The sequence below is a fragment of the Oncorhynchus gorbuscha genome, linkage group LG16 (assembly GCF_021184085.1).
Source record: "Oncorhynchus gorbuscha isolate QuinsamMale2020 ecotype Even-year linkage group LG16, OgorEven_v1.0, whole genome shotgun sequence".
In the NCBI taxonomy this organism is placed as follows: Eukaryota; Metazoa; Chordata; class Actinopteri; order Salmoniformes; family Salmonidae; genus Oncorhynchus; species Oncorhynchus gorbuscha.
This window is the reverse complement of record NC_060188.1, coordinates 12,594,589-12,606,588: the sequence shown is the minus strand read 5'-3', so window position 1 is coordinate 12,606,588 and position 12,000 is coordinate 12,594,589. Positions and strand designations below refer to the sequence as shown.

Here is a 12,000-nt window from a genome sequence, read left to right as displayed (position 1 = left end):
ACAGGCTAGCGAGCCATTTAAACATCCTACCAAGGTAATTTATTAGCAAATATTAAGGTCACTGAATGGGCTATTGTTATCGCTAACTCGCTAATCCACTTCATCCTCAATTGTGTAGATTAATAAAGTTACCTACCTGACCCTTTATCCAAATAAAGGAGCTAGCTACATATTTGACTCTCATCCAGCCTGCTACAAACACATTCTTCTCCTGCTGTAGTTAGTTTAATAGATTAAGTGTTCACCTCTTTCTGGTTGTAGTATAACACTACACTAGCATACAATCTTGGCAATTTCACTGAACTGATTTTATTTCACCATATGAATGACAAATACCAAGTAAAGTGAATGGCACAAAAGCATTTCACAGAGTCCATTAACAATATACCACACAGGAGGTGACAAAGATTTTTTTTTTTAATGTCAACTCAAGACAATTACATGTGTTGCTTGTTTCATAGTCCTGTTTTTAAAAGAGCTTGTTGGTGAACCATTGCCATCATATCTTAAAAAAAGGGTCATGACAACCACCCCAAAGTCAGGTTGTTGAATCTAATTGAGACAGTTTACACCCATTTCAATTCAACACCAGTGATTTGTACCTTCATGCTTGTTTATCACAAAAGATGAGTGATTCCTGTCTATTTCCACTGAAGGTTTCCATTTACACTTCAGACCCCCCCCCCCCACCGGTGTAATTTGGGGGCTAGGGGTCAAATTGGTACAGTTTTGTATAGAGACTCGAGAAGAAACAAAATTACCCAGGAACTCCAGTGCAAAGGTTCAAAAGTAAAGAAACAAGCAAACAAAAACCAGAGCGGGGAAAGCTTAATACCGTCACACCGAAATAAAAACTGATGATTGTAAATCTTCACACCATTCTCTGTGTGTGTGTGCGCAAGTACATGTGTTCTGCTATACATTTTATGTCATGGCATCAACATGTTTGTGTGTTTATTTCAGATCCATTCATGCGTATGTTATCTAGATAAGCTAATAACTCACAAACCCTTTGTTGCGCCACATACTACCACCCCAAGGAGTAATAAAAAAAAAAAAACTAAATTGTAATATTAATATTGAAGAAAGAAAAACAATGCAATCAGCAAGAGGGCATTCTAAAAATGTAATAGCCACTCCATTCGCAAATCCCCACCATAGACAAAAGACAGGCTACACCCTCCCCAAAAGACTAGTATGAATTAAATTAGGAGGTATGAATCATTTTTCAATTTTTCCCAACCCCCTTACTGACAGTGGCCTGACAAATTAGAAATGTTTGTTGAGGGATCTTATGAGTGAATCTAAACATGCGTGAGCCTAGTTCAGGAATAACATGAAAATACTCGTGTGAGAGGGAATTCATGTTCTTCCTGCAAAGTTAAAGATCTCACAGGTACACTCGCATGTTACCCTAAAGCAGTCTGTAAAGCCGGCCTACCTAATCCAAAGCACCACTTCCCAGACCCCCCCCCCCCCTTCCTTCCTTCACTGCACGGCCTGCTCATTGGCTGTGCTGCCAGAGTCCTGAGGCTTCATGACGTCAGGAAGCTCTGGGGGGCTGGAGAAGGGCTCAACCCTCAGCTGCTCAAATGCATCATCTGAAAGAGAGGGAGAGATTTGTTTGATAAGGAGAGAGTAAAGAGTATCAAAGGGAAACAGAGGAAGCAAGAGGCATTATTAGAGGGATAAACTTATGGGTGAAAGGAAGTTGCAATTGGTTTCTGTTAAACTATCAAACTATTTCACAGCCATTCTGACATATCTTGCAGCTCAACATCATAATAAAACAGAGTAAATGTTTTGAAACATGGGACAGATACTACGTAACAGAAAAATTAACACTCACCACCGAGACGGAAAGCTAATCCAACAGTCCCTGGGGCCTGAGGTCTGGCTGTCTGATTTGTGAAGCCACAGTCTCCAAGAGTCTTACTATCCTCCAGCAACATGTCATCCTGATACAAGAGAGATGTCAGAGCAGAGGGTAGATATGTAACACCACCATTTAGTCAATATGCACACACATACCACAAATGAGGGCAGGAGAAAGAAAGAGAAGAATAGATTTTGGGGGACTGTTTGGGTTTAATAAAACCAACTTCCTCTTAGACTTGGAGTTCCTACATCAGAAGAAAAAACAATTTTATATATACACAAATATAACAAATTACTTTCATTGGCCTGGCCATACCTTACTCTCCCATTTTGTAATTGTCCTCCACAAAGGATATGCATTGTATATACCTTGTACAGCCGCTGTTCCTCCGGTGCCCTCTTTAGGATACCCTCCACTATGCGCTTCAGTTCGTAGACCGTAGTGGACTCTTTGGCATCAGTGAAGATGGTCGTCTTGTGACGCCTGATCATCAGAAACACATCCTATGACAACAGCAAGTTAGGGAGATAAGACATAATAAAAAATAGTTTCCCAAATTTTTAGTACCAGGGACCACGACGCCGTTTCTCTCTGTTTGCTAGCTAACTAACAGACCAGTGAACAATAAACACTGGAATAGGACTGTGAAACGTGATGCAGCCTTTGACATTTCATTCACTGTCTAGTAGTCAATTGCCTATGATTTGTATATGCGGAAGCCTTTCTTGAACCAATGCACCTGTTTGATGTTACAACATCTCAGTAGAGGGGAAAACTGAGCAAACAGCAGCCAAATCTGCCACCATAGGCTTCAGCCGGGTGACAGCCCCACATGTGCTCGTTCATCGTTCGAAGTGCTAGAGAGCCATCTTTCTAATTAAAGGCCTCAAGCCGTGGCCGGACCCAATAATGTCGACAACATGTAGTAGGGCTGGAGGATAGTGGGTAAAGTACAGTTAAATTATGGGTTTCAATATTTGGGAGAAACAGGGTTTCATCATTTAAGGTTGGGGGATTATGCAATGTAAATTGGTAAAGACCGCACCACCAGCTGTAAATCCCAGTTCCACCCATGTTTAAAAAGACTAAGCTTAAGTTGAAGAGGAAAATGCTACATTTCTGTTGGTTGACAAAATGACGGTTGACTACGAGCACATTTTACCTCAACTTACCACCAGTTACTTAATAGCTAGTTGATTAACATTGACTGGTTAACATTGTCTTCCAAAACTAGTAGCTAGCTAACGTTAACTGTTAGCTAGCTATATAACGATGCTGGATACACAATGTCCAAATGACTTTAGTTACCAAGCTAGCAACTGTATAACGTTAGCTTGCCAACTAATTAAATAACAAATTTAATGTTTGTGCAGCAAACTAGTCAGAAAAAAACGAGGTAATATTGCATTACTTGTTCAGTTAGCTAACAGTAGATGCCAGCCAACGTTAGCTAGCTAGCCCATTCACTCAATACTTCAGACGTCTGGTAATATACGCTTAACACCAAACGAATAGCAAGCCACCTGGGCAGTAGCTAACGTAACCTAGCTAGCTAGCTAACGTAACCTAGCTAGCTAGCTAACGTAACCTAGCTAGCTAGCTAACGTAACCTAGCTAGCTAGCTAACGTAACCTAGCTAGCTAGCTAACGTAACCTAGCTAGCTAGCTAACGTAACCTAGCTAGCTAGCTAACGTAACCTAGTTTCTGTGGACATGGAAAGTATGTTCGAGTGTCACCAGGGCTAGATAACTAGCTAAATGAGACAGATCTAGGATAAGTTAGCAAGTTTCCTTTCCCTTTAACAAGTGAACAAATTGAATGTTTAACTAGAATTAGCTCGTCAAGTTAGACTAAAACAAAACGCTGATTGCAGTTAAACAGCTACTGTTGACTTGCTAGTTACCGTTAGCTTAATATACTGCGAAACAAAATGAGTCCATATCAAGCGTTTCCCACCATGTCTTAATGGAGGGAATTAACGGTTTCTACATGTCAACATTTACTTTACCATAGTAGCAAAATGCCATAAGAATGTCAAGTCACAGTTTTAAAATAGATTATTTATCTCTTCCTCACTCACCATTTCTCTCGGTCGGTTGCGCCTCCGCTATCCCACGCTGCACTGCGAGAATCACAAAACGCTCTCATACAACAGTGGTGTATAACACCAGAGATACTTTTTATGAGCTAGGAAACTCCATTGAAATCATATTAACGACCATTGTGTACGTTGCCCATGCTACGTCAATGGACAGTGCGGTGCCTTCTGGGCGATTCTTGGACAAGGAGAGCTCTCCTTCAAGGAGTGAATGGGAGTCAATTGGCCGCTAACTAAAAACTCAACATTAGCTTGCATTTTGTTAACAAGAAGTACAACATTACAAATATTTTCCGATATGTGCGATAATTAACTTGCTATCTGTAATGTATACCTTTTGAATCGTGACACCACGTTCTTTGGAGAAAAAAAGGCACGTTTCTCTACTCATACCCTGACTTTGGGATGGGATTTCGTGATGATTGTTTTAGCAACAGCGCGACGAAGCAAGACAACGTCAACGCGATTGGTCAACAGTCTGCTGGGTGGGTCTTTATTACGTGCCTCACTCATTGCACAATAGGATTCCTATCTCCTTTCTCTAATATCTCTGTTCATACCCATACCACAGCGGAGGGTATTCAGAGAACTGGTAATGGCGTATTTTTGTAGGCATTAACTCACTCCACAGGCAGAAGGAAAGAAGATGGTTATCTTTACAAACTCCGCCATGGTTCGTTAGCCAAAGCCTATGGGGAATTGATGGCGGTTTTGAATAAACGCCGATAATAAGGTCTGTGGTTAACACAGGTTTTGGAAATCTAACGTTTTGTTCTGAGAATCTTCAACAGTTTTCGTCACTTTGAATTTATGAAAAATAAAGCACAACGCTTCATAATTCATAAAGGTCATGTTAACTGACTGATATCTCATATTACAAAATATATAAGACCTCCTCAGACCTTATTTTAGGCAGTTATTCCAAACCCCTATTATTTCCCCAACTAGAGTTAACTCATTACCGGGTTTTAGAACTACACGTTGGCGAGATGTTTACCATTTAAGAACCAAAACAAGACTTTATTGGTCATATTCAGGTAAATTCTATTGGAAAATGGAGGTCAATTCTGTTTCGTTTAAAAAACGTTTTGCAACAGAATCGGCGGACTGAATTGCACCCCAGCTGTCCGAAAGCACTGCCTGTGCAGTGAAGTGAAAACTCAAGCTTTGTTTTGAGAATATTTCATAATTGTACATTTGTCCAACACCGGCATGCTCTACAATGAAGGGACCCATAATAAATGCATGCTTCATAATGTATCTCTGTATAGACAAATTATTCAGTATATTCAAGGCATAAAAAAACATTACTTTAATAATCCTGCGTTCATAACCAATTGGGGAAGGTAGTATTTACCAGTTGGGATGTCGTAAATACCAGTTCGATACATTCACAAGCTTTGAACTCGCCGATTGGCCAATGGCCAACAAACTGCGTCAACCATAAACAATGTACAGCTACCATGATTGTAAACAAATAAGTGTACAAAAACAATAACAAGATTGCTTTTGATAAATAATGTTTTGTTGAATTTAACTGACGAAAATGCTGTTAATGGAAGTAATTTCCTTAGTACGTGACGTCAGAGGTCAGCATGTGGGAGAAGTCAGAGTTCAGGGATGATAGATACATTTCCTACTACTAATTAACAGTTGGAGGAGCATTCAAGTGGATTTTTCCAAGATCAAGTAAGGTGAAAATATCTACAGTATATGCTACAATAATGTAAGGTGAAAATGTCTATACTACAATAATGTACTACAATAACGCATGTTTGGATTCATTTACTGGGGGGGAAAAAATAATTGCTTTCAGGATAAGCGTCTAACTATTCCATCATCTACGCTGCTATGCATGATGTTTTGACTGATATTGAATTGATCCAGTTGGTTCATAAACTCATATCATCCTCCTGTGTAACAATCATGACGCAGTACACCAGCCAAACAACCATAAAAGACAAGTGTTTCTAAACAAAATGATAAAATAAAAACTACACCCCCGATAGAGCGCTCATCCAATCAATTATTCAGTTTTCCATGGCATGATGTTCTTCAGAGGACCGCTCACTGTTGGTGTTACGGTTGTTGTCGGGGTTAGCGTCCGTGCTACCCTCGGGGATAGCGTCCGTGCTACCCTCGGGGTTAGCGTCCGTGCTACCCTCGGGGTTAGCGTCCGTGCTACCCTCGGGGTTAGCGTCCGTGCTACCCTCGGGGTTAGCGTCCGTGCTACCCTCGGGGTTAGCGTCCTCGGGGTTAGCGTCCTCGGGGTTAGCGTCCTCGGGGTTAGCGTCCGTGCTACCCTCGGGGTTAGCGTCCGTGCTACCCTCGGGGTTAGCGTCCGTGCTACCGTCGGGGTTAGCGTCCGTGCTACCGTCGGGGTTAGCGTCCGTGCTACCGTCGGGGTTAGCGTCCGGGTGACCGTCCTTGCAACTGTCCGTGAGACCGTCGGGGTGACCATATGTGTTACCGTCAGTGGTGTTACTCTCAGTGTTGCTCCTTAAAAAGGAGACCCTGGTAATAGTGCTCTTTCCAGTGGTTTCCTTTCCAGATTCAATACCAACCATGTCTGTAATAACAGATAAACACAATATGTCAACAAACTACAATTATGTTAGTAACATAACACAAGACAATTACAATTCAGAACAGTTAACACACTAAATATTCACTTGAACAATAGATATGTTGACAAAGTTATTCTCAAACCTCTTTAGGAAAGTGAACAGCTGGTAAGTAAGTCTCGAGGTTCTGCTCGCCCGAGTTATGCCTCACGATAAGCTGAAGACCATACTATTTACCAAGAGTGTTTACCTGTATAATACATATTGTATTACCTCAACTACCTTGTACCCCTGCACATTGATTCGTTACTTGTACTCATTGTTTTTAATCGCATTACAATTTCCGTTTTTTACTTAGTTAGCATTGGCTCACAAAACTGCCTCTAACTTCCTTCATACTGGACACAGAGACATACAAATGATATCCAGAAGTTTATCTGACACAGGGGAAGTTCCCAAAACCCTGAAGTATCCCTTTAACCATCACCACAGTGTGTGATATGTCGTATTGTACAGGGATTGCGCTCACCTTGCGGATCAGTGTCATGCCCACCCTCTTGATTTGACTGGATTGCAAAGGAACTCTCTCTGAGCTCTGCAGGACTGAACTGTAGGAAATATAAAAAGGACAGGCAGAAACACACACATTCAATTGAAATGCAATCCATTATGATAAGAGTTCAGCTATAACTAAAAAAGTAAACTTACAGACAGATCCCTAGGGGTGGTGACCGGCTGTGGTCCTTTGCAGCACAGGAGAGAGAAAGGTCTCTGCTTGGTCTTGGGGTGCTCCTTGAAACACAGGCTGAACACCTTTGCAGGGAGGCAGACATCCCAGTTGTCTGGATGGTCCTTCACAAGATCAGACACCATCCTGTTGGGGTGAAGGTCACCATGGTCAAAGTTGAGTATGAAATTAAAAACCATATAAAAGGAATGAGTCTAAAACACAAACCTGCTGATCAGGGTCTGTGTGGCCAGATCCAGTGATCCAACTTGCCGATGACGGTATAAGAGAGAAAACCCCCTCAGCTTCAGATGACTGTTTAAGGCAAGGTTGATCTAAAACATGAATAAATGTAAAAACACCTTATACAGTGGAGCAAAAAAGTATTTAGTCAGCCACCAATTGTGCAAGTTCTCACACTTAAAAAGATGAGGCCTGTAATTTTCATCATAGGTACATTTCAATTATGACAGACAAAATGAGAAAAAAAATCCAGAAAATCACATAGTAGGATTTTTTAATGAATTTATTTGCAAATTATGGTGGACATGTACTGGCTTAAGCAGGGGGACACGTCTGGCACTGCAGGATTTGAGTCCCTGGCGGCGTAGTGTGTTACTGATGGTAGGCTTTGTTACTTTGGTCCCAGCTCTCTGCAGGTCATTCACTAGGTCCCCCCTGTGTGGTTCTGGGATTTTTGCTCACCGTTCTTGTGATCATTTTGACCCCACAGGGTGAGATCTTGCGTGGAGCCCCAGATCGAGGGAGATTATCAGTGGTCTTGTATGTCTTCCATCTCCTAATAATTGCTCCCACAGTTGAATTCTTCAAACCAAGCTGCTTACCTATTGCAGATTCAGTCTTCCCAGGCTGGTGCAGGTCTATAATTTTGTTTCTCGTGTCCTTTGACAGCTCTTTGGTCTTGGCCATAGTGGAGTTTGACTGTTTGAGGATGTGGACATGTGTCTTTTATACTGATAACAAGTTCAAACAGGTGCCATTAATACAGGTAACGAGTGGAGGACAGAGGAGCCTCTTAAAGAAGAAGTTACAGGTATGTGAGAGCCAGAAATCTTGCTTGTTTGTAGGTGACCAAATACTTATTTTCCACCATAATTTGCAAATAAATTCATTAAAAATCCTACAATGTGATTTTCTGGATTTTTTTTTTCATTTTGTCTGTCATAGTTGAAGTGTACCTATGATGAAAATTACAGGCCTCTCATCTTTTTAAGTGGGAGAACTTGCACAATAGGTGGCTGACTAAATACTTTCCCCACTGTACGATTGTCTAATGAACCACTCACTCTGGACCTATTGACCGCTAGTGCATATATGAACCAACCTCAAGATTGTTGCAAGGTATGTGTAACAGTAAGTATGTGACAAAATATATTTTGCCTCACCTTACTGGTAAACTTCCTCTTTAGTCGAACAAGGATTCCAAAAGGGAAGCCAAAGTGAGAGATGACTTCAGCGACATGCTGCGCTACCTCAGTAGAGCTACAACCTCTCAGGGGGAAGGCCTCCACCCATTTGGAGTAGAAGTCTGTCAAGGTCAGAACGTACTGGTGTCCGTTCGGTGTTAGGGGCAGTGGCCCTCTAATGTCCATACCCAGCCACTCCCATGCCTCTGTGATCTGGGTAAGAATGGGAGACAATGTATAGTACTGTTTTAATGACACTCTTATTGGTTTTAGATCCAGAGTGAGACATATTAGAAAAAGACAGACCAATGAATCAATGATCAACTTGCAGGCTCCATCCCTAACCCTGTATTAGAGACTGAATGTTTACACATCCTTCATTACCTCTATTATGTGCTTGAGGGGTGGAAGTTGAAACTCCATGTTCTCACATGCCACCTGAAAATAAAGTGCATTGTTTATCAAATTCTTAGCATAAGCTATTGGTATATAGCATAAGCTACAGGTTATTCCAGTGAGCAAACTTACCTTCGGGGCAACATCATCTTTGAATCCCCAGCGAATACTCTGCAAAGATCAATATGAGGAAAATGTTATTAAATGTCTACATAATGCAAAAACCCAGTAAATAATCCCTGTATATCTGGCAAAGCAACAGTCCAATCAGACCACCTAGAGCCACTCACGTGTGGTAGACAGTAATCACTGTGGAAGAAACCTGGGAGGGATTCAGCCATTTGGATTTCTTCATCTACATGGATATACCAACTTGAAGAGGTAACTTTTTCTGGAGCTCTGATCCGTCAAAATATAAGTTGACAATTGAAAAAGCAAGAACTAGAACACAGGTAGAAACCATTCTGCTCTACAGTGACGTTGTGCATTCCAAAAAGAGCAAATTTAACTTTGACAAGGTTATTTACTTAGTATTGTCTTTAGCCAGCTTGCTCGTCTCTGATGTGATGGTGGGGCTTGGTGTTGTGACCGGTTCAGCCACTGTAACAGCATAGGCAGCAGTATACTTCTCTGGCAACCCATCACTCTGCATGCCAAAAACAAAGATAATGACCACCATTACTGCGTGAACGCATGTACTTTAAACATACCGTGTGTAGGCTATTCATTTACATATCAATGCTTCACTTACCAAGTGAAAACATAGCAGAGTTACATCAAATGCAATACCAAGATGGACACTAATGTGCAATGTCAAATACAGCCAAGGAGTTAGCCTCTTCCAGTACCTTACCCTGGCTCTTCTACTCTGTGGGTGGATGGATGCCTGTAGAAGGAACACATTTAATTTAAATCACACTTTACAATATTGTACATCTAGTTATCATAAACCGTATTATTTGTGTAGTTAGTTCTGTCTTTGGGATGTATCTCGCTAGATACATTTTTTGTTTCAGTGTACCTTCTTCTTTTGAAAGTTCTCTGGGAAGTCAAAAATGGTCGGGACTGCGTCTGGCGTGAGACGTTGACGTTTGTCCATCCGGCAAATGTACTTGTCTTCAAAGTGAATGGAGCACACACGGTGGTGGTGTTGCGGATTCCAGTCTTTCCACTTCATATTAATAATCCATCGCTTGCGTCTTTCAGGGTCATTTTTGGGGAAACTGTTACCAGAAACATTAATACACCAGCAAATTGGTATCACAAAAGTATCAAATGATGAATAGTAAATCCATAAATGATGTATGTAGATTTATAAGAGAACAATATCGCAACAGAACATATCTAGCTAATTAAGCTTTTTTGTCATTGGTTTTCTCCTGCACACTAACGTTATTTGTACTAGCGAGCTATAACTTTTACTTTAGCTAACAATACCATAGCTATCTACCGTACCCCGTAGTATGCATCACAGTTATAACCAAATAATTGTTACTGTTTCAATTACGTTGGTAACCAGTTTATAATATCAATAAGGCACCTTTGGGGTATGTGGTATATAGCTGATATAGAGTTAACGTGTCTCTCTCGAGCAAGATTGTATAACGTACCTAAAAAATCCTACATCAGCTTTGGGACCGCGATTTTTGCAGTTGTATGCTGAACACAGTGTTGGCATTTTTGTCGCTGTGTAAAATGAACAAAAATAAAATACGAGGCACAACTAGCTAACTAAACGTTCACAGAGAAGATGATGCCGCCGGATGTTAATGTTTTTTTTACACGGGTTGTTCTTCTTCGTGTAGTTTTCTGGCAGAATACACGCTTTGTTGCGTATTGCTGACTTTCACAGGTCGGAGTGTGAATTTCAAATGTTTTTCACAAAATGGGCAAATATAAAATGCACCATCTACGTCTACATAAACGCCACTCTTCACGGTTGCCAGGTATTCCAAACCCGCACACAGCACACAACTAGCCCAACATGTTTTTTTTCTGCAGCAAGGGAAGTTGCCACATTTAGCCCCCAAAAAACTTTTGCATAACATTATCGAGCAAATTAAGAAGGAATATCAACGTAATTTGTAACGACGTAAGAATAACAATTCGGGTTGCCATGAAAATAATTGAGAGTTAAAGTGACTAATAAAGGAATTTAAATATCGCAAGAGCAATTATAATTCGCCCTCATTAAAATCGACAGATAATTTTCCATCAATGGATGACGATTTAACTAATTTGACTGCTCTGATTAAACAATACGGCCCGGGGAGGTGAGGTAGACTATATGGCGAATATACCACGGCTAAATACTGTTCTTTAAGCACGACACACCGTGGAGTGCCTGGATACAGCAATTAGCCGTGGTATATCGGCAATATACAACAAACCCCAGAGGTGCCTTATTGATATTATAAATGGGTTACCAACGCAATTAGAACGGTAAAAATTATTTGGTCATACGTGTAGTATATGGTCTGATATGCCACATGGTCCGCCAATCAGCATTCAGGGCTTGAACCACCCATGTGCATAACTATAGATACATCCAACAGGAGAGTTTGAGGGATGAAAGTTGGACAGAGGATCTCGAAATCTCTATGCTAGAAACACTCGGATGAATTAATGTTAAGGGAATTTTTACCTATAATGACTAATTATGTATACATTTCAATCAGGACTGACTAATCAGAATACTAGTGTGTTACTGTATATGTACTAATCAGAATACTATATATGTATTTGTTTTCTTTCTTGATCCCAGTACTGAAGATAATGTGTGTGTGAATGTGGTCAAGAGTTTAGAACAATGACGGTCTGTTCCTTGGTACAAATGAATGAACTATATCTCCAGACTGACTAGAATGCTTATCTACACTGACTGACCTTGGCTCTAGGCGAGGAGGGA

General features: G+C 40.8%; 2 protein-coding genes across 3 annotated transcripts; both read right to left on the bottom strand.

Annotated features, from left to right (window-relative positions):
• Positions 1 to 399: 399 nt before the first annotated feature.
• LOC123999122 (elongin-B) lies at positions 400 to 4,173 on the bottom strand. Of its 2 annotated transcripts, none has more exons than XM_046304547.1 (4): positions 3,961 to 4,173; positions 2,248 to 2,362; positions 1,850 to 1,958; positions 400 to 1,601 (listed from the first exon to the last, which is right to left on the bottom strand). In XM_046304547.1, exons 1-4 carry the CDS (start codon positions 4,026 to 4,028, stop codon positions 1,489 to 1,491), a joined length of 405 nt encoding a protein of 134 aa, XP_046160503.1. In that variant the 5' UTR covers positions 4,029 to 4,173; the 3' UTR covers positions 400 to 1,488. The 2 variants fall into 2 exon arrangements, with proteins under 2 accessions (XP_046160503.1, XP_046160504.1); XM_046304548.1 differs by having other exon boundaries at positions 2,248 to 2,382; positions 3,961 to 4,116.
• A 1,093-nt stretch (positions 4,174 to 5,266) lies between these two features.
• LOC123999119 lies at positions 5,267 to 10,890 on the bottom strand. Its single transcript, XM_046304544.1, has 12 exons — positions 10,703 to 10,890; positions 10,114 to 10,315; positions 9,946 to 9,978; positions 9,620 to 9,738; positions 9,383 to 9,491; positions 9,225 to 9,263; positions 9,081 to 9,134; positions 8,676 to 8,909; positions 7,498 to 7,604; positions 7,251 to 7,416; positions 7,072 to 7,150; positions 5,267 to 6,547 (listed from the first exon to the last, which is right to left on the bottom strand). The coding sequence occupies exons 1-12, from the start codon at positions 10,768 to 10,770 to the stop codon at positions 6,009 to 6,011; spliced, it is 1,749 nt and encodes a 582-aa protein (XP_046160500.1). The 5' UTR covers positions 10,771 to 10,890; the 3' UTR covers positions 5,267 to 6,008.
• Between the last annotated feature and the right edge of the window lie 1,110 nt (positions 10,891 to 12,000).